Source organism: Nycticebus coucang, chromosome 3 (genome assembly GCF_027406575.1).
Source record: "Nycticebus coucang isolate mNycCou1 chromosome 3, mNycCou1.pri, whole genome shotgun sequence".
Lineage (NCBI taxonomy): Eukaryota > Metazoa > Chordata > Mammalia > Primates > Lorisidae > Nycticebus > Nycticebus coucang.
The window spans coordinates 153,964,502-153,987,453 of NC_069782.1; the positions used below are offsets into that span (position 1 = coordinate 153,964,502).

Below are 22,952 nucleotides of genomic sequence, written 5' to 3' on the forward strand. Positions count from 1 at the left end.
CCGCTTCTTTTCATTATAATCCTTTCGGTGCTATTTTACTGTTAAAAGTGTATGGTTAACATTAATATGATGCTTCCTGTGTGCCGGGTGTGGTTTAAATGCCCTACATAGATACCCATCTAATGCTGACATCAGCACCGTGATCCGGCAGAGGTGCCCGTGGAGATCTGTCTCTTGTAAAAAAGGAACCAGCGACACAGGGAAGGAAAGGTGCCTCTCAGGCCGGCTGCCCAGAGTCCCGGCTCTTCATCATCTGCTTTGCTGCTTCTCCTGCACACTCATTACTGGGGTGGAAGCAAAAAAGTAATCATAAAAACGCACTGCAGTGACTGTCCTTGCATACGCACATGTGCTCGTGTGAAGGCATCAGACCCCGAGAAGTGGAAGAACCCCAATTTTTATGAAAGACAAAATATGGCATTTGATTCAAGTGGGCATGAAAAACTATTAGAAGAACACCGATACTAACATTGTATGTGTGTTATTATGGAATGGAAACAGAAGCACACGGTTTTTCTTTGTATTCGTAATTTTTAACAGATCTCCCAGTTTTTCAGCTGCTGTCATTTCTCCTCTCACTTCTAGAACGATGATCATCAGAATGGTACCTGTGAAATAAAACATAAGAAAAATGAGCACTGATAGAGAGGGTAAATTGAGCTTCCTTTAGAAAGAGAGGAAAATAATTTTGCAGTTGAGAAAACATGTTGCAGTATTATTTTTACAGTGAAAACAGTTGTATCACAATTTTAAATTACATTTCCATTTGAAATGGAGTCGATTTGCACCACCTACTGGAATATCTAGCTCTGTAGAGTCAAGAGTGTCAAACCGTAAAACTGCTTTTAAGAATTTAGAGTTATAAAAAAAAAAAAGAATTTAGAGTTATATTTCTAGTTATCTTTAAGAGACCAGCCTCTTTGACATGTTGAAAATGCCAAACACTAATTTACTTTAGGGACCATTTTCTAAAACAAACTCTCTTTAGAAGCCAAATTTAATCATCTAGCTAAACTAACAAATTGTACAACTGCTTATAAAAATAAAGTGATTAAGCCAAATACAAAGAGATAAAAATGTAAATTAGAGAGAAAACTGAAATCAATACACATTATCAATTGCTAAATCACTATTAAAAAACAGAATTCAAGCAGACAACTGGAAAACGACAGGAAACATAAGCAAACAGGATAATAAACAGAACATAACTCAACATTAATTAAAAAAGAACTCACCCAATGAAAATGTGATAGTGTTTACTTCCAAAGTCATAATCATTGTCACAGCTTAATTACAGTCTTAACAGCAATACAAAAAGTATTCATGTGCAAGCTCTTTGACATTTTAAAGAAAACCCCAACGAAAAATTTATTTTTCACAACAAACTATTCCAAGCAATAAATTTCTGAATATATAGTAGCAACATTTATTATTACATAATTGACAGGAATTCATAAAAAATTACCTCCACAGTATCTGCTATCCTAGATGGAATTGCTTTAGAATAAAAGCCTAAATATATTACATTTTAATTTCTTGAACCCTATTATAGCATTTCACTTATTTTATGGGTATTTTGTCTGAAAATTGATTTTGTTTTTATATGTCAACTAAATTGGATGTCAACTAAATTAACTGAAGCATAAAATATGCTGGCAAGATATATTTACAAATACACACCACAAAATGGTGTGAAATAAAAAGCATCTGATTTAAAGTCACAGGCACAGAAAGACCTGTACAAGGAGGACCAACTCACCCATAATCCTCCATGTTTGCAGGGATTGGTGTATGACAAGTATGTTTACAGTGACAAATGTCATATGCAAGATTGCTAGAAGGTTTTTCTTTAGCATTCTGGTTCACTGCTGGACTGATTTTATTTTAAGGTTCTCATGGGCATTGGAAGGGTTGGGGGGGTCACCTGATTTCTGCCAGGTGAGCCAGGAAGTCACCAGGTATCACCCTGTGGTTTTACTCACCAAGTCCATCGAGAGGACTCCTACCCATTTTAAATCTGCAGCCCAACCTCTTTCCACAGCTTGACCTACCTACCTGCTACCAGCTTAGTTGTCCCAAAGTCATCTCAGGCCTATATTTCCCAAATCCAGGGCATGAGCTCCGCAACCCTCAAGCCTCATTGTTTCTCAGTGTTCCCAGCTTATCCGTCCAAGTCCTCCAACCAGGTATGCCTGGCCCCTACTTTCCCTCTCATTCCTAATTCAATTTGTCTCCAAAACCCTGGCCATTTTGATCTCCGGTCAGGCCATCTGAGCCGGTCAGGCTCAGTCCCTCTCCTCCATTACCCTACTGTTCCAAAGAACAAGCAGATCTAGCCTGGACTCAGCAGTCTGGTCTAGCCTCACTGACCCTGATCATGCAATTCTTGGCTGAAAGTCTTTTGCTGCAGACAGACCTCAATTTCTTAGCAAGGTCATGGAGGGCCCTCCTGATCTGGGCCCCCCTGATTGTTCAACCCTCTACACACCTGAGCTTCTGGCGGCTTCGACCTGGCCTCACCTTTACCTCTTGGGGCCACATCTGGTGTGCTCTCTGCTGTAGCACATGTTTTTCTCAATGCCCAGAATTCTCTTTCTCCTTTTCTGCCTAGTTACCTCCTCCTGACTTTCCTGATTGGTCAATTCAGAGTTGCAGATTTACATTCTGGGGACATGTCTTTGAAAGTTTCTGCATGCCCCTGCTAGGCTGTTTTTACTCACCTCTGTGCTCCCAGTGCCAGCACATGACCTACATGTAGGAAATTTGGAATGATTCGCTCAGACCAGAGGCAGGGAAGTGCCTGCCTCGGGCCCTATGAGGACAAGGCTCCCCTCTAGTCCTCCTCTGAGCCCCCACTACACTCACAGTGTGAAGCTCCAGTGACCCTGCCCTGAGGGCTCCAAGCCCATGCCAGGGGCCTGCCCCCCAGAGGACTTGGCATGCACACTCCAGCCTGACTGGTGGCTGAAGGGCTTATAAAGGTAGGAATAGAATGTAAGTTATTGAATTGTTTCTATGGGGTGGCTGTTATGAAGGTATTTATTAAGGAAGGAGGATGGAACAGATTTCATTTAACAATTAGCTTAACAGGGCTGGGCGCGGTGGTTCATGCCTGTAATCTTAGCACTCTGGAAGGACAAGGCAGGCAAATGGCTTGAGCTCAGGAATTAGAGACCAGCCTGAGCAACAGTGAGACCCCCATCTCTAAAAATAGCCAAGTGCTGTGGCGGGTGCCTGTAGTCTCAGCAGCTACTTGGAAGGCTGATGCAAGAGAATCACTTGAGGCCAGGAATTTGAAGTTGGTGAGCTGTGATGCCGCCGCACTCTGCCAAGGGCAAGAAAGTGAGACTCTGTCTCAATAATGATAATAATAATAATAATACCCTGTTTCCCCGAAAATAAGACAGTGTCTTATTTTAAGGTGTGCTCCCAAAAATGTGCTAGGTCTTATTTTCAGGGGACATCCTATCTTTCCTGTAAGTAGGTCTTATTTTCGGAGGATGTCTTATTTCCAGGGAAACAGGGTAATAATAATAATTAGCTTAACCTATAAAAACTGGAAGTATTTAAACATAGGTCTCCATTTGTAGTTAGCTCCAGGCCCTGTAAATGTTAGCACAGGGTTCATTTCACACATCTGAGAAGAAACTTCCTATCCTTGCTTGATACTGAGGTGATTCCCTGTACCCCTTCTGAAATCTGAGTTCAAAGAAGAATTTATTCTTAAAGTCATCAGAGATGGAAGTGGGATCGCTCAAACGATTGATAAGCATCATGAATTAGGGGGTAGGGAACGTGGAGAGCAGGGGTGAACTAGTGAAATCATTTCCTGCTGAAAACATGTTCCAAAATCATCATATGACTCCTAAATATTAAATATTATGTTCTTTGGGGAATGGGACAATGGATTTTCTTGCCTTTTCACATTTTGATACAGTTTGATTTTTCTTTGTAAATGTGTTCACATTCATAATGAAAACTTTATTCTTTTAGAAAAATCCAGTTACTCTTGTTTTGTGCATAGATGTGAACATTTTGCTGAAAACGTCACCTCCTTTGTCGTCTCTCACAAGGAAGCAGTGCTGGGAAGTTTCTCCCCATGTGTTTGCTTTGCTGGCAGAGGCAACAACAGTAGATATTTTCACAGCACGGTGGAAAGGGACTGTGGCTTAAGTTACATTTTATATAGCAAGAGTCACTGACAAGCTTGATTTATAGGTTTGGTGCACCCAGAGCCCAGTGGATTTTAGGCAGCTACCTGAGGTTTTCTAAATAACTTCTGCTGTCTAATTTCCATTGAGCTCCCACTTGATTTCTTCAGTTTCTTAATTGTGGTCTGGAGTTTTTAATTGTTTGTTTTTAATAATGATGCTTCTAGAAATCAGTTTTGTTTTTCCTTATTTAGAGATAAGAATTGTCTAGTTACTAAGCTAGAAAGAACCCAAGGGCTAATTAGAGAGCCTAACTGCCCGCCTCCTTCCACTGCCCCATGTGTTCCCTCCAGCTAGACGCCTCTCCTGGCCCCACTGCCGTTCCCACCTCCTCACTTCAGTGTTTTCCATCGTGTTCCACAGCTCTGATCCTCTCCCGCTGTCGCCTTCTCTGCCCAGTGCACTTACCCATTTTCCAACCACCATCACACCTGTACCTTTCCTTTGTCTGTGATCACCTTCTGCCTTTCCTGAGTAAGCGTGTGCCACAGCCCTATCCACTACCCAGAGCCAGAGCGCAGACCCCGGAACAGGCCAGGAGTCACATCATGCTAATGCTTTGAATGCAGCACCGCTGAAAAGGAAGTGTTGAACTGAATTAAATTAAGTGTTCTTATTTGGTCAGTCCCAACATTTCTCTCCAACTGCTTAGGGCTTTCTCTCGAGAGACGTTGCCTTTTCCTAGCCAACCCAGCAGACTGCCTGACTTAAGACAAGGATTGACAGGCAGAAGAACATGGCCAGAAAAAAAACAACAGAGAGGATTAAATTAAATATACTTAAAGATGAGCTAATTTCACTAATCATCTGGAGCAGGCAGGGAGGTGGGGTAGATGGACGTGGATGGCTGATGTGTTACTGATTGCTGGAGGTGGATGATGGCGATGGGAACAAGGGGATTTGTTTTACTGTTCTCTCTACTTGGGTTTGCGTTGGAAATTTTGAGGGATGAAAAGATTTGAGGAAGACAAAGAGAAGGAAAAGCAACAGCTGATTTGAGACTGAGGAGGTCCCAGGCAGAGATATGAGGGAAGGGGCCTGGGATAAGCGTCTTCTTCCCCTTTGGGCACCACCCCTCCCTGTGGCAGCTGTGCTGCCCTCTAAGCATTTGAATGGACCCTGCACTCCTGTCATTGCAGGCTCTGCCTCTTGGTAGTGACCTACGTCCTAGGACCTTCCCAGATGGGAATGGGAGCCACTCAGAGCTGGCCTCTACCTCAGCTAACCCAGCCAGCAAACCCTCGCACAGGGCTATGATAAGGAACATACAGATCTCTCGGGACAGAAATGCCCTTGGTACCTCTTAAATCACACCAAACAGGCCCCCCCACCCTGTGAAAGAGCTGCTCACACATGACAGAAGCCATCTTAGTGGAAACTTCTCCACTCTGGGGGCCTTCCTCTGGCAGTGGAGGCCGGAGCAGACCACCCTCTGCCCAGAACATTTGCCTTCTAGTGACCCTCAGAGAGTTCTCCCTACAGCTGACTCTCCCATAGGTCACTGAGATCAGATTTAAAAACATTCACTGCGGCCACCATGCTCAAGGAACGGGATTAATTTCATACATGGGTTTTTCCAAAACAAATCAAAATACTCACACCAATTATGTCCGAACAGTTTTATGGATAAACAAGCCCTGGGACCGGAGAGCTCCAGTTTGTTTTTCCACTCTTGTGCTGCTGTCTCCTTCCCACCTCCAGACCCGTAAAAGAGTATTTGTAATGTAGATGAGGCCAGTCCTTTTACCCAATGTTGACATACAAGAGAAGATTCCAGGGAGAAATGCCACCGCAGCAAATGAATATAAATGATGCTTTTCCACTTTGTGCTTATAAAATGCCTTTTGTACCAGAATTTTAAAGCTCTCCAGGCAGCAGGGCTTTGACGCAGATTCTCACTCAGGGTAAACAGGAATGGTCAGAGCTTCCCCAGTCATGTGTGATAAGAATGAACAAAAGTCCAGACACTTTTAAAATGCAATATTCTTGCCTTCTGGGTAGTAAACAAAGTGTGCAGATGGATAATGACATCTGTGGATTCTGGCTCCATTTCCTAGAGAGAAAAAAACATGTAAATAAATATGTAAAAAAATTGTCGTATGTGGATAACACCCGCCGTTCATCCAGTAGTTACTGTCCTCCCCAGCGTTCACAGCAATGGATTCTATCGCCGGGTGCCTCGTGACTGAATGATACTGAGAAAGTAAAATATATCCATCTCTTCAATGCCTCAGGGAAAGACAAATGTTATAGAAATGTTTAGTAAAAAGGTCCAGTCGGTGGCTTTACACTTGATGCTTTTGCACTAAGCGATGCTTTTGTTTTGTTCTCCCATTGGAAGCTTCTTTATAAATGTTTAATAGCAAAAGGATTCATTAGGGTTTGCAAAGGCCAGGCCCTTCACTGGAAAGGCAGAGGGGACCCACAGGCAGTCTCTGACTGTGAGATTGATGGGAAGGTTCATCTGAGAAGTCTCCCTTCTCACCTTAGCTAAGGGGCAGTGACAGCACCAATAACCTCTTGGGCCTCAGCCACCAACACTCCTGATTAGCTGGTTAGTGACTTGAAACTGTTCCTAAGATTCATTTAGGGTGTGAATCAGCTTGAAAAGATACAACTCACAAAGACTCTAAGAACATTTCTGCTACAAAGTGATAGCTAGCAGAGACAGAACACTTTACAATTACTTGCATTATATTCTGAAAGTCAATACCAAGGGCTTACAAAAGGATTTTAATTTATCAGTCATCTTGAAAATAGACTCCTTCCAGTGCAGTGGAGATAGTTTCCAAATAGTTTCAAATGCTCTGCCTAAATGCTTTCAATCTCCAGAACAGAAATTACTCATCAGTTAATAATTCAATGAGGTATCACATAACCATGACCAAGAGTGTCTTGCTATTTCATTGAAAAATCGAATATCAAGGGTTTGTTGGGGGTGCAGAAAGCAATTCCCAAAAATGTGGTGCTTGGCATGCTGAGCGCCTCAGGCCTCAGAAATAAGCCTTGGAACCATGCTCTCTTGTCACCTCCCTATCCTCCCTGTTGCTCTGATCCTCTTTCCACAAGCACCTGGAGGGACTCACTCTCTAGAATCTCATCTAGCTAGAGAGCTTCTTGCCAAAAAAATAAAGAAAGAAAATGCAGGTGTTGAAGACCTCCTTCCTGGGAATCTCATTAAACCAGGAGAGACAAGATGGCCTTGTCACTATGTGCTGACACACTTCCCATCTAGTCCCTTAAGGGCAGCTCCAAGAGACCACCTGGGAGGCTCTACCTGAGTAATTGACAACCTTTGATCCTGGTGAAGTTCTGCCCTCCCATTCCCCACACCTTCCCCAGAGCTCAGAGGAATGCTTGTAGTTTATTTCCACACATTCCATCTCCCCCTTCCCTTCTAGGAAAGGGGTATATTTGCATCTGGACCTCATTGGGTTATTGGGTCATAGTTCTCCCACGATTCCCCTGAGCTATGCATGGTAAAATAAATTGAGTATGCCTTGGCCCCTGTAGATCTGCCTTTTATCACTTCAAGAAACCTTCAGAGGGTAGAGGGGGAAGCTGCCCCTTTTTGTTCCTACATTCTGCGTTGTTTTATACGTTAACATTTTTGTACTCTTGTCAAATTAAGGTGTACGATAAGATATAGGTCATTAACTTGCTAATTGTTCTTAAAGGGTTATTAGCATTTGGGTTTTGGCTTCTAAAATAGTTTTTACAAAATCAGTGGTCTTTTTTTTTTTTATCATTCATCATTATTAAGAACATTTCTGGCTGGGCAAGATGGCGTGCACCTGTACTCTCAGGTATTTGGGAGGCTGAGGCAGGAGGATAACTTGAGATCATGAGTTTCAGGCCAGCCTGGGCAACAGAGTGAGACCCCATCTCTCAAAACAATCTTTTTTTTTTTTTTTTGAGACAGAGTCTCACTATGTTGCCCTCGGTAGAGTGCTGTGGCGTCACAGCTCACAGCAACCTCCAATTCTTGGGATTAAGCAATTCTCTTGCCTTAGCCTCCCAAAGAGCTAGGACTACAGGTGCCTGCCACAACACCGGGCTATTTTTTGGTTGCAGTTGTCATTGTTGTTTAGCTGGCCCAAGTAGGGCTTGAACCCACCAGCCTTGGTGTATGTGTTTGGAGCCGTAACCACTATGCTTTGGGCACCAAGCCTCAAAACAAATTTTTTTTTTTTTTTTTTTTTTTGTAGAGACAGAGTTTCACTTTACTGCCCTCGGTAGAGTGCCGTGGTGTCACACAGCTCACAGCAACCTCCAACTCCTGGACTTAGGCGATTCTCCTGCCTCAGCCTCCCGAGTAGCTGGAACTACAGGCGCCTGCCACAACGCCCGGCTATTTTTTTGTTGCAGTTTGGCCGGGGCTGGGTTTGAACCCGCCACCCTTGGTATATGGGGCCGGTGCCCTGCTCACTGAGCCACAGGCGCCGCCCTCAAAACAAATTTTTTAAAAAGTTGTTTTTAAATTTGTGAACATGCAACCTCAATGTGATGTATACAGAGGGTACCAAAAAATGTACACACAAGAAAGGAAAAAGCAATATTAAAATTATAATCCTCGATATATACCAATAATAAAAGATGAATGCAAGTCATATTTGAACACCTTTTGTAATTGCAGAAGTCGAATGTGATTTGAGTATTACAATTTTAATACTATGTTTTCCTTTCTTAAAATGTGTATGCATTTTTGGCACCCTCTGTATTTATTTATATATAAATGATATACCAGCACTAATATGTTGAAATAAAAACACAAAAATAAAAGAAAGCTTAATTATAAAACAAATTACGTTTTCATTTATTGACCACAGACTCTGTTCTGTTATCATTAATAGTCTCTAAAAAAACAGAATAGTAATTAAATAGGTTTTGTTTTTTGAAAGAATGTTGTTTGAAACTTTGTGATGTAACAGTTTGAAGTCTCCTTTCAAAGTATATTTATTTTAAATCATGGTTTTAATGGCTGTCATCACTTAAAATATCTTAAAAGGTAAATAATTCTATTTGGAAAAATTGCATGGTCTTGGGGCTTACCAAATCAAACTGCTTGTTTCAACTGTATCCACGGCAAAGGTTTTAACTGAAATTTGGGGAGTTAAATTTCCATCTTTGAAGCCTTTTAGTCTTTTTTTTACATACCAGTTAAATGGTGTCAAGGAATAACTCATTTGTTCACGTGCAGTTTGTTGACTTGTGCAAGAGGAAGAAAGGTCAATAGACCATTGTCGTGGAACAAAATTAAAAACAGGACGAAGGACAGATAGGAGGAAGGGAGAACCTGCTGGCAGCCTGGGAATAGTGAATCTTGCAGGCATATTCTTGGGGTAGACAAATCAGTTGGCAGCTGACAAAGAGATCAGTCTGGGCGTTCTGAGTAGGCCAACCAGTAGTAGAAAAGAAAACAATTAAGCATGGACAGATTTTTCGAAAACCCTGAGAGTGTGGCTGAGGAGCACATGAGGCTTGCTGCCTGTACGATCTCTGCTGGCTCTCTTCCCTTGGCATCCCCTTGAGTAGGCCTCATCTGGACCACTGTCGTCTGAAAGAGTTCCCCAATGTACATATTTACAACTCAAACTGTCCATTTGGAAGATTTCTAAAAGAGGTTAGGAATCTCAGTTTCTAGTGAAGTGTGCAGATATGAATTTTTATAAGCAATATATTTACATCATTTTTAGAAACAAAAATCACATAATGTTGGAAAGATTTCCAAACATCTATTTTCAAAAATGCTCCTGCCATAAGTTAATATCCTTTGGAAAACCAAAGACTTTCTCACTCATTGTTAAAACATCACTTTTATCTTGAAGGAACAGATTAAGTCTGTTTGTTTTTGTGAAACTTTCTGCTAAGTAGCATCCTAATGACACCTACTTGTCATCACAGAAAAGATGAGAAAATGGGGAACGCTTTTTGGAAGAGAAAATACAGTAACTCATTTTTCAGCTTGACAGCCCTTCTGAGTGCTTTGTCCTGGATGACTTGCAATCTCTAGGTGGCACGAGATTTTCAAGGTCACTCCTGGCGATGCTGTGGAAATTGGTTAATTGTCCCTTTTGAGACCAAAACTCATTGCAATTTGGTCTCCCAGGAGGTGGTATTGGGAGATGGGGTCTAATGTGAGGTGTTTGGGTCAGAAGGCTCTGCCTGAATTGTGGCTTGTCTTACTCTGGTGGCACTGGATTAGTTCTGTGTTCCCATGAGAGTGAGTTGTATAATAGGCCAGGACACCCCTCAGGTTTTACCTCTCTTCCCATGTGTCCACTTCCCCTTTGAGCTTCTCTACCATGTTAGGAGATAGCACAAAAGCCCTCACCAGAGGCTGGGGCCATGCCCTTGAACTTCCCAATCCACAGAACTGTGAGTTGTATAAATCTCTTTTCTTTATGAATTTCCCAGACTCAGGTATTCTGTTACAGTGACACACAATGAACTGAAACACCCCTCAGAGCATAAAAAACTCTGAAGAGAGTCTCCCAAAGGCTTCATGTTTCTCCAGATTTAACCTTTTGAGTGGCATCTAATAGCCTATCAAAGCCACGCTACTATGCTTGTGGCAGACTGCAAAACGGTCACAGATAACCAAAGTCCTTGCTCGGGGATGCATTTGTTGTCCCTGCCTCCCACCCCTGTCATGGGTGCTAAGTTTGGCCATGTGACTCATTTGGCAAAAAAATAAAATAAAAAGACAAGTGACAGTGATGTTTGTCACCTCTGATCAGAAGCTGTAGGAGCTGGTTTGCAGTTCCTAATCTCTTTTTGTCCCTGTTACTTCAACTGGCAACGCTCCAGACTAAGTCTGCTTTATCCGCCTGGGTCCTGGATGAGTACAAGTATGTCCCAAATGTAGCGTGCAACACACCCTAAATATCTGGGATATTCTCACCCTATAATATTTTTCACTGTTTATCTGAAATGCGTGTTTAATTTGGTGTCCGGTATTTTCTTTGGCTATAAATATTTGGAGATCTTCTGTTTTATCTGCATAACCCAATCCTACTTGACCAGTTTACTGTAACCCAACAAAGGGCATCTGTGTCAATCCGCAGATTAAGTACTGGTAAAACCACCAACATCATACTTTCAAGATTAGGAAAAAATAATTCTTCATTTTGTATGGAACCAGAAAAAACACCCATATAGCTAAGGCTTCTTAGTAATAAAAATAAAGCTGGGGCATCACCCTACCAGACTTTAGGCTATACTACAAGGCCATAGTGATCAAAACAGCATGGTACTGGCACAAAAAAAGAGACATAGACATCTAGAACTGAATAGAAAACCATGGGATGAAACTAACCTCTTACAGCCACTTGATCCTTGATAAACCAAACAAGAACAAAGACTGGGGGAAAGAATCCCTATTCAACAAATGGTGCTGGGAGAACTGGATAACCACATGTAAAAGACTGAAACAGAACCCACACCTTTCTCAACTCACTAAAATTGATTCAAGATGGATAAAAGATCTAAATCTAAAGCATGAAACAATAAAAGTCCTCAAAGAATGAGTTGGGAAAACACTTGAAGGTATCGGTCTGGGGAAAGACTGCATGAAGAAGACTTCAGTGGCAACTGCAACAACAACAAAAATAAACAAGTGGAACTTAATTAAATTGAAAAGCTTCTGTATAGCTAAGGAGACAACAACCAAAGCAAATAGGTAACCATCAGATTGGGAAAAGATATTTGCATATTATCAATCGGACAAAAGCTTGACAACTAGGTTCCACAAAGAATTCAAATTAAGCAACATAAAAAGAGCCAACAATCCCTTATATCCCTGGGCAAAAGAGATGAATTGAACTTTCTCTAAAGAAGACAGACAAATGGCTAACATACATGAAAAAATGCTCATCATCCTTAATTATTAGAGAAATGCAAATCAAATGACCCTAAGATATTACCTAACCCCAATGAGAATGGCCCACATCACAGAATCTCAAAACTGCAGATGCTGGCATGGATGTGGAGAGAAGGGAACACTTTTACACTGCTGGTGGAACTTCAAACTAATACAACTGTTTTGGAAGGAAGTATGGAGAATCTTCAAAGAACTCAAACTAGACCTCCCATTTGATCCTGCAAAACCCAGAAGAAAAAAATCATTTTATCCTAAGGACATTTGCACTAGACTGTTCATTGCTGCTCAATTTACAATTGCCAAATTGTGGAAACAACCTAAATACCCACCAACCCAGGAATGTATTAATAAGCTGTGGCATATATATACCATGGAATACTATTCAGCCACAAAAAGGATGGTGACTTTCCATCTTTTGTATTAATCTGATTGATGGAGTTGAAACACATTCTTCTTAGTAAAGTATCACAAGAATGGAGAAGCAAGAATCCAATGTACTCAATTCTGATATGAGGACAACTGATGCTAGTACTTGGCAGGGGGTGGGGGAATGGGGGAGCAGAGAGGGAAGGAGGGGGTGGAGAGTCATGGTGTGTGACACACCTCTTGGGGGTGGGACACAATTATAAGAGGGAATATACCTAACAAATGCAAGCAGTGTAACCTGGTTCTCTGCACCCTCGATGAATCCCCAACAACAATAATAAAAAAAAAGTATTAGCAAAACCTAATGTTTCCCTTAATTGGCAAATTAAAAAAGGATAGTCTTCCTGCATCCCAGGGGATTGTCTTTGGAGGCCACTGTCCTAAGATGTGGTCTATATGCCAAGGTCATTAGAATCTAGAAATCTCACTAAAAATATAGACTCCTCAACAGGCCCCCAGAAGTCGTGTCTTAGAATCCGGAGGTGGCTGGAGGAGCTGTTCTCCTAACAGGCAGTTGTAAAACAAATGACACTTCCATTGGCTTATGCCTGCAATTTGATGTTTTAGAAGGCTACCTGAAGAGGAAACCTGGTTACTAGTTCTGGCTTTGCTACTAACTAGCTTAGCGTGATGTTCAACAAGTCCATCCTATTCTCTTTTCTGGACTGCACTGCTCTTGTCTAAAGAGGGAAGCATTTGGCTCAGATTATCTCAAATCTCTCTTTCAGCTCTAAGGGTCCAGGATCAGGAGTTAGAAATTCAGAACCTTCCAAGCAAAGTAAATGAAGGAGGCTGGTTAGGTACTAGGCCATGGAGGGGGCTGTGGCAAACTGAAGAGCAAACAGTCCCTAAATAGTTCCTGGGCTTAGGGGGTATTAGCCTCTAAAACCTAGACCTCACCTAATTTTAGACTCTAAAATTTAGAGTCAAACCAAGCTGACTAGAAACTATGAGGGCCGTAGGAAGCACCCCCAACCACATCTGCCTTACATGCAATTGCCTTACTGTCAATGTTTTTGAAAGGATTTCTAGTTTTGCTTTGGAAAATTCTGCATGCTGCAAGTACCTAAAGTTGCAAATGCCTGGTTTTCTCTTACATCATCATGTATGTATATGCTGGATTTTGCAAACTAAGTCTGATCTACAAATTGTTTTAGAATGGAACAAACTATATGTCAATACCAACTTCAATAATTAATGACATTGATGCTGCAATCTTTCGGAGCTACTTCATTAAACATTTTTAGCTTTGATTCTGCAGATGAAAAAATAGTTTAGAGCCAACATTGTTTTTATTTTTTATTTTTATTTATTTATTTATGTTGAGACTGTCTCACTTATGTCACCCTCGGTAGAGTGCCGTGGCAACCTCAAACTCATGGGCTTAAGCGATCCTCTTGCCTCAGCCTCTCAAGTAGCTGGGACTACAGGCGTCCACCACAATCCTCAGCTATTTTTTTAGTTGCAGTCGTCATTGTTTAGCAGGCGTGGGCCAGGTTTGAACCCACCAGCCCTGGTGCATGTGGCTGTCACCCTAACCACTGAGTAACAGGCTCTGAGCCCCAATATTGTTTTTAATGTCTCAAAATTTTGATGAGCATTTTAAAAGCCTGTCAGCCCTAGTCATGTTCCCTCCGTTCCCTAAGGGCTGAAACAGTTCTGTGCCTGGTGCTGGTGATCAGACAGGACAACAGCTTTTAAAAAGCTCACAGTTGGTGAAGTCAGCAGAGACAAACAGGTAATTTTTCTATAACGTAACAAGTGCAGGACAAAGTGACATAAGGATCGGAACAAAGAAAGGGATTCTGAGGGGAAGCAGAGAGGTGGTGTCAGGAGAGTCTTATTATAGACGAATCTCAAGGGGTGGGTGGGAATCAACCAGGTGAGGAAAAGAAGGTATTCCAGGCCAAAAAAAAAGCCCCAGCAAATGTGGGGCTATGTAACAAGGAGCATGCTGTTTATTCATTCATTCAACAAATATTTCTTAGTAGCCAGAGCATCAAGCACTGGGGAGGCAGGTAAACGTTTGAGAGCACTTACTAGTTACGAGGCCCAGGATTACTGTAGTGACTGAACAGAGCAGGCCACAGTACATCCTGAGGAGGGGTTTTGAGGGGGGCGGAGAGGAGGCAGGGACAGGCAAGGTACAATATAAAAATGAACATAAATATGTCCTAAAATTTGAAATTCTGTAAGTAATGACCCATGTTTTTCCACAATACATTTCAATCACATTAGAAACAATGATAATTTTAAAAAACCCACCAGCATATAAAATGTTTGAATAGGGAAAAATAAAAATTAATAAGCCCTTAGAGCTAGAGGAATATATTGATATAAACTTTATGAAACCCACATGTGCCCTGTTTCTCCTGGCCTCAGAGATCACCCTCCTTTACAAACTCAATTACAACTCTCTAGTCCTAATCCCATGGATGGCTGCTGGGGGCTGTTGGGGACCCAGCTCCTGCACAGGTTTCCCTCCACGAGCAGCCTCCACTGTCCCCTGGTCCCCTCAGCCTGACAGCCTAGGCGCCATGATCCTGCTGAACTGTCTTTTTCTGTACTAAGTTCCTGGTTCTTTTTCATTCTTCTCTGCCTTTTTACAGGCTGTTTCCAGCACATTTTCCCACTAAGCATCAACAGGGGCCAGGCACTTCCCTCTGAAGAAGCACACTAAATATGTGAGTCTTCAGAAAAGAATGACTACTACCTCAGGAAATCCTTACAAAGGTAGAATTATACAATAAAACAGAATTTAAAGATTATCAGCAATAAATTACATATGTATAAAAGATTAATAAAAATTATTTTGTTATAATAGGGAAACAGAAAGAAAAATATCAAAATAAAGAAAACTTAAAGGAATAAATTTCAAATCACTTCATCCTACCTTTCAGAGATCTGTTTTTGTGCTTTTGTGGACATAGACAAAGTAATAAAAATGTTTTTAAAATTAGGATCACAGGGCTCAGTACCCGTAGCACAGTGGTTACAGCACCAGCCACAGACACTGAGGCTGGCGAGTTTGAACCCACACCGGACCAGGACGACTGCAACAAAAAGTAGCCGGGGTTGTGGGGGCACCTTAGTCCCAGCTACCTGAGAGACTGAGGCAAGAGAATCACTTAAGCCCAAGAGTTTGAGGTTGCTGTGATGCTACTGCATTCCATGGAGGGCGACAAAAGGGAGACTCAGTCTCAAATAAATAAATAAATAAATAAAATTAGGATCATACTGCACACTGGCTTTTTAATATCTTATTGATCATTTAACAAATGGTATACAATTTAAAAATTTTTAAATATTCTTGAAAAACAAGGTAACATTTGCAGTTTCTTTATTATGTACCAACAAGGGATTTAACCATCCTCCTAGTGCTATAAATTGTGCTCAACTTTTTACTATAACAACTTGTAAAACACAAAAATAATTTATTGTAAAACAAAAATGACCAAAATCAATACATGTTGAAGTAAATGTCTATAAAATACGCTATATCAAATTCATTGCTAAATTTAATTCATAAAAATGTTAAATTTAAAACAATTCATAAATTGAGCTTGTTCATAATCACAGCATGAACTCAGTATTGATTGATCAGAGCCAAATGTAAATTACAAATTGAGACAGCCGAACAACTGCAAAGGCAAAATTAAGTTTTTAAAAAAACTTTCCATACCTTATTGCAAAACAAAATAAAAACTTGTAACACACACAAATAATTATGAGAAATGTGGCTGCGTTTAGTTGTTCGCTATGACATCGGGTGCGAAGTCTGAAGGTGAGAGCAGAGACCAAACCTTCAAAGGTTTTAAACGGTCCTGGCTGTTTCTCTAGCTCCTTGTACGCAGAACACCGGCATCACCTCCCTGGAGCTTGTGAGACTCAGGCCCATCCCAGACCTACAGTAGCACAACCTGCAGGTGGACAAGGCCCCCAGGTGTGTCTCACGCTCGCTAACGTCTGAGAAGCCCGGGACCACGTGGAATGCGCTGTGCTAGATCCCGGGGGCCGGGGGCGGGTGCTCCGGGAGGAAGGTGCTGCCCGCTGGGAAATCCGCTGATTCTCCACACGCGGGGGCCCCTCCCCGCAAAGGCCCAGCGCCCCGCACTCAGGACTGGGGTGCATGCGGGCACTGTGATGCAGGGACAGGCCGCCGGGTCAGAGACCCGGGGCTGCCCCTCAGTTGGGCACGCCTTTCCCCTCCGGGCCTCAGAGTGCCAGCTGGTAAAACGAGGGGCCACCGGAGGCTGGTAAAGGAGGAGCACCCATCCTTATCCTTCATAAATTCGTGTGACCAAGGCGTCGCATGACGCAAACAGCAACATCCTCACTCCAAGTTTGTCTTTCAGCCCCAAGCCCGAATCCCAAGAACTATGTATGTGCCAACAAAGACTAGCCGTGCGAAGTGGGTGGAGCCTGGGACCAGGTACCGCGAGAAGTGGTCTCCGGAAGACGCTCTGACAGGCGCAGGCGCAGACGCACTACAGCTCCGCCCCCTCCAAGAAGGCGGCACCCACAGTAGGAGGCGGGGTTTGGGCCTGTGGACAAACGTCGCGAGATTTAATCGTGCGGCACGTCAACCTTTTCCTGTCAGAGGCCGGAAGTGCTGTGCGCGGGGAGCTTTTAGGGCTTGCTGGGTAGTGTTGCAGCGCCCCTGGGCCTGGGTTGCTGTCGCGGCTTCATAGGTCTGGCTTCTTCTCTCCTGCCCTGGACCGAAGTGATGGGGGACCCCAAGGAGGCCGGAGCTGAGTCTCCGCCGGCCGGGGCCGCTGCTCGGGGAGGGCTCAGCCTCCTGTTCCAGGGAGAGTCCGAGGAACCTTCTGCACAGGTGAGCCCTCCGCGGGGCGGGACCTGCCAGGGCTCTGGGAGCTGCGGGCCCGTTCCACCGAGGAGGAATGTCGCGATTCCCAGAAGGTTCTGGCGCCTTCTCCACACCTCCCTGGCACCCCCCAAACAGGGAGTGGAAGTCCATGTGCTTGTCTATAGGTATTCTAGTATTGACTTGCAAGTCATTCGTACCAAAAGCAGTCCTTCTAACCGACAGGTGAGTTAGACAAGATCTGTGCTTTCAAGGAGGGTACGTGTAAATATGTGGTTCCAGGCAAAGCTGGAGGGAAGAGAGAGGGTGCAGTCCTCTCCAAGTGCATACTTGAAATGTGCAAAATGTTTGCCAGGTCGAAAAGGGACTTTGTGGGGCGGCGCCTGTGGCTCAGTGGGTAGGGCGCCGGCCCCATATACCGAGGGTGGCGAGTTCAAACCCGGCCTCAGCCAAACTGCAACAACAAAAAGAAATAGCCAGGCATTGTGGCAGGCGCCTGTGGTCCCAGCTACTTGGGAGACTGAGGCAAGAGAATCGACTAAGCTCAGGAGTTGGAGGTTGCTGTGGGCTGTGACGCCATGGCACTCTGCCGAGGGCGATAAAGTAACACTCTGTCTCTTAAAAAAAAAAGAAAGAAAGAAGAGAAAAGAAAAGGGACTTTGTGAGAGATATGAATATTGAACTCAGACACAGAATTTGCCTTGCGGGTATGCAAGTGCGGGCTGTGAGGAATTCCTCCCACCCCGTGCCTTTGTGAAGTTAGAGGTGCAGAATATTTGTGTAATGAACTGATTAATCAATTACTGAGCATTCACTTAAAAATAAGTAAGTCCCAGATACCTTACCAGACTTTTGTAAATGATGTTATTGAAATTAAAATACTCACTGAACGGAGGTTTTTATTATTTATTTTACTAGTTAGCATGATACTGTTGAGTCTCTTTGGTTTCTGCTTCTCCACTTCATTTATATAAGTTGAATAAAAAGGCAGAATGGTTGGCCTGTTTCCTAACTGATGACTACAATCGTCATGCTCCTTGACTCATCTTTTTTCTTTGAAGTTATGTGAAAAACTGCTAAGCAAAGTGACAATTTATGCTCAAATTTATTAATGTTATTAGTAATATACAGCATATGTTCCTTGTGAAGCCTGGCGTGGTGGGCTCTTGTTTGCTTTTTACAACGGGGAGATTTTCAGTCTAGTAGTGGTGTTCATTAACTTTTCATTCAATATGTTAATTAGGGATCAGCTTTATTTCTTGGAGGCAGTGAAGTGAAGAGCCGAGCTGTGGTGAAATACTCTTCTGCTCCTCCACGAACAGCATTTGCACGCCTTGAAGAGAAGACAGACTTGAAACTCCCACCTGCCAACTGGTTACGAGAGAGTGCCAAATTAGGGCCAGCAGGAACTACCATTCTTGGCAACAGTAAGAGAAGCAAGCCATTTTCAAGGTAAATATTAATTATTAATTGATGGCATTTTTACCTACTCCTTTATCCTGATTTAAAACTCTTAATACTTGCTTTTTTGGTTGAATTGGTAATGCACATTAACTTGCTGAGCTTTATCTTTCAAAAAAAGATTACATAACTTTCATGGTCCTTTTTTCCTCTGATAATAGATAATGTTGCAATGTGAAGATATCAGTTGCATGCTTTTTTCAAGTCTACATCCTGTAGTTAACAAAGAGTTTTAATTGCAAAAGTTAAATCAGCCGTTAGTTTTTCATCAATTTGCATACCTTCGAATATATGAATATAAAGAATCAGGATGCGCATAAAGAGGACAACCCTTAACACTGCCTTATGGGTCCTGAGGAGTTTTTCATTAAATGGTGATGGATTGTCTGGTCTGAAAAAGCCCAGTGTAAAAACCCAGCATGTTTTTGCTATACCCTTGACTTTGACACTGGAAATTCTGCTGGTAGTATTTAAAGTTGAGAGAGTACCCTGGGGTCTTAGAGAGAAAAATGTACTAACATCCATATTCTTGTATGCCATTTAATGTGTAGGTTTCTCTTTTTTTCTCTCTTAGTGATTCAGTCTAAAATATTTCCATGAATATGGAAAGAGGCACAAGCACATTAATATCTTATGAGCTAGTAGTTTGGAAATTATTCTAAGGCCTCAGAAGGCAAAAGGTATATTTGTAAAATGTTGTTTATACCATTATTTATACCAGCAAAAAGTTGGAAATAACCCAGGTATTTCCTTTTAAAAGAAAAACTTAATAAATTATGTTATGTCAACACAAATGTTATGATGTTATTTAAATGATAATTGATTGTGTATAAATGCAGTGTTAAGTTTTTGGTTTTCTTGGTTTTATTTATTTTTTTTTTTTTGAGACAGTGTCTCACTGCGTCACCCTTGGTAGAGTGCCGTGGTGTCACAGCTCACAGCAATCTCAAACTCTTGGGCGTAAGTGATTCTCTTGCCTCAGCCTCCCAAATAGCTGGGACTACAGGTGCCCGCCACAACACCTGGCTATTTTTTGTTGCAGTTGTCATTATTGTTTAGCTGGTCTGGGTGGAGTTGGAACCCACCAGCCTCGGTGTATGTGGCTGGTGCTGTAACCACTGTGCTATGTGCGCCGAACCAAATGTTTAGTATTTTATATGTAAGTCTCCTCTAATTGTCACAACCACCATTTGAGATAAGGCCTTAACTATTTTTGCACATGAGAAAAGCTGAGAAAAGTTAAATAACTTGCCTGGTACCCATGGTAAATCATGAGAACATACTTTGAAGTTAGCAGTCCTAGTTGAGTATCCTCCCTCTCTTCTACTTAACTAGAAGATGGTGGTACCAGCTTCCTTTTAGGCGTGAAGACTATCAGTGCACCTCATGGTATCTGGCATGAGTTGGATGCTCAGTTAACTTTTATTTTTTTTCCTTTCCCCCTTGTGGCAGAATTGTTACCAGATGCATTTTTTCATATCTTTTTCTTTAAAAGAGAAATAGTATGTGTCACTAAGAATGTAATCACAGAAAGTAAAATCCTGAGAAATTTTTTTCTTATCTCCCTATTTAAAAAAGCTAAAATTTGATAGCGATTATTTTCTCTTAGAGATGTTTTGGGTTTTGTGATGATAAAAATAAAAACAATTGTTAAGTATTTTTAATATGTTTCATACTACAGTGGAACCTTGTAAGTTGACCACACAAGGGACTGTCACGAACTGGTCAACATACGGAGTATGTGTGATGCATGTCTGTTTTGTGAAAATTAGGTCAACTAAAGGAGGAGGCAAACTATGGAGTTTCTGGTATAATTGCCATTTATTTATTTATTTATTTTTGAGGCAGAGTCTCAAGGTGTCGCCCTGGATAGAGTGCAATGGTGTCATAGCTCATAGCAACCTCCAACTTGGGCTCAAGCGATCCTTTTGCCCCAGTTTTTATTTTTAATAGAGATGGGGTCTTTTTTATTTTTAGTAGAGATGGGGGTCTCGCTTTTGCTCAGGCTGGTCTCAAACTCGTGAGCTCAAGCAGTCCACCCACCTCGGCCTCCCGGAGTGCTAGGATTACAGGCGTGAGCCACCATGCCCTGGCATATAATTGTTTCTAATAATTATTACTGTGTTATCAATTCTAAGGTGCCATTGAGTTTAAGATCCACCATTGAACCACTAAGTGGAAAAGCTAGCCAACTGTAATGGTTCTGATATCAGACATGTTAAAATGTGGAAAATGTGTTTTTAAAAGTGATGAAATACAGTGTCTATTATTAACATCTACTTGCATGATCGTTACCTTTTAACTTGTGGCCTTTTTTCCTTTTGATAGCTTTGGCATGGCATATGAGTTTATTGATTCAGTAGGAAATGATGTGGATGTTGTTTCTGACTCTGAAGTAAGTGTTACTTATTGTTTACTGTAAACTTGAGAATGTTTTGTGCTAAATGTTGTATCATTTTCTGTTTGCTTTTTTTTTATTTTTTATTTTTAGACAGAGTCTCACTCTGTTATCCTGAATAGAGTGCTGTGGCATCATTAGCACTCAAACCTCAAACACAGCAACCTCAAACTCTTGGGCTCAAGGGATCCCATTGCCTCCGCCAGCCTGTAGCTGGGACTACAGGTGCTGGCCACTACACCCAGCTAGTTTTTCTGTTCCTAGTAATGATAGGGTCTCTCTCTTGCTCAGGCTAGTCTGGAACTCTCCTGAGCTCAAGTAATTCACCCAACTTGGTCTTCCAGAGTGCTAGGATTATAGGAGTGAGCTACTTTGCTGGGACTGTTTTACAGTCTTGACAAATTAGTGATGAAATAAGATTAAAGCCATCAGATTTTTTAAATATCTTTTTTGTTTATTAAAGTATCACTCTTTACACATTTTTTCTTCGAAGAGGACAGAACAACTCTCAAAACACTGGCAGTGGTGATAGTGATAGTATTAATATGGTGATGTTAATATGGTGACAATATTAATATTAATGGCTGTGTTCTAATACTAGTAATTGAAATTGATTATGATGTTTGGGATTATTCTGTATATTGTTCCAGTTGAGAATTATAAATGATATTTCTACCAAAATTATTGATCTTTAGTTAGCAATTTTTATCTGATATACTAAAAGCCTAGGTTAGTGCAACAGTGTGACCTGTACACATTTAACTTTAAGAAATTCTATTGCCGGGTGTGGTGGCTCATGCCTGTAATCCTAGCACTTTGAGAGCCGAGGTGAGTGTATTGCCCTGAGATCACAGGTTTAAGATCAGCCTGAGCAAGTGCGAGACTCTGTCTCTAAAAATAGCCGGGCATTGTGATAGGTGCCTGTAGTCCCAGCTACTCAAGAGGCTGAGACAAGAAAATCGCTTAAGCCCAAGACTTTGAGGTTGCTGTGAGCTGTGATGCCACGGTACTCTACTGAGGGTGACATAAAAGACTCTGTCTCAAAAAAAAAAAAAATAAATAAAAGAAAGAAATTCTATCATTTAAAACTAAATCTTTGACTGTCATTTACATTAACATAGTGTGACTCATAAAGTCTGCATAATTCTGGTTTTAAAGCTCTGTCTTCCCATGTGTTTGCATGTAGTCCTTTGTATAGAGTACAGTTCATACAACCTTAAGGAAATAAGTTCTATTAATAGGCTAAAATGTGAAAAATTCTAAATCAGACTGTAATTGTTTTTCTAAACTATTTTTTTCTCTTAAATATTTTTTAAGAACATTAAAAAGCTCCTGAAGATTCCCTACAGCAAGTCCCATGTGAGCATGGCCGTGCACCGCATAGGAAGGACTCTCCTGCTGGATGAGCTGGATATTCAGGAACTCTTCATGAGATCATCTCAGGTAATTCTCGTTGTGAAAGGCGTTATTCTAACCACTTAAGAGCATTAGAAATGTGATTTTGCATCAGAAAGAGGCCAAAGTGGAAATACAGTTGAGTACTTTAGCAGTCAAGAAATGAAAAGTTTCACTGACAATAGAAAAGCTATAATAGAGAAAAATAGAAGAGAGAATGGGAAAGCAAATTATTTTATTGATACCAACTGCCAGGATTCTTTTTTATAAAGAAAAAGATGAAGCCAGTGAAGAAAGTGTGAAAAATCAGTGACATGTAAAAAGATTAAATTTTTGTAAAATCCTATGTCTCTA

At 41.6% G+C, this 22,952-nt stretch overlaps 1 protein-coding gene and 1 pseudogene across 5 annotated transcripts in view; one reads left to right on the forward strand and one right to left on the reverse strand.

Annotated features, from left to right (window-relative positions):
• Positions 1 to 553: 553 nt before the first annotated feature.
• LOC128581148 (uncharacterized) lies at positions 554 to 16,650 on the reverse strand (annotated as a pseudogene).
• A 491-nt stretch (positions 16,651 to 17,141) lies between these two features.
• EDRF1 (erythroid differentiation regulatory factor 1) overlaps positions 17,142 to 22,952 on the forward strand; it is a 73,540-nt gene continuing 67,729 nt past the window's right edge. For all 5 annotated transcript variants that reach the window (XR_008378828.1, XR_008378830.1, XR_008378829.1 and 2 more), the window contains exons 1-4: positions 17,142 to 17,353; positions 18,588 to 18,796; positions 21,134 to 21,200; positions 22,521 to 22,646. Coding sequence is in view for 2 of the 5 variants with exons in the window: in XM_053584206.1 (XP_053440181.1) it covers positions 17,246 to 17,353; positions 18,588 to 18,796; positions 21,134 to 21,200; positions 22,521 to 22,646 (510 nt within the window). In the remaining 3 variants the exon portion in view is untranslated. The remainder of the gene's footprint in view (positions 17,354 to 18,587; positions 18,797 to 21,133; positions 21,201 to 22,520; positions 22,647 to 22,952) is intronic.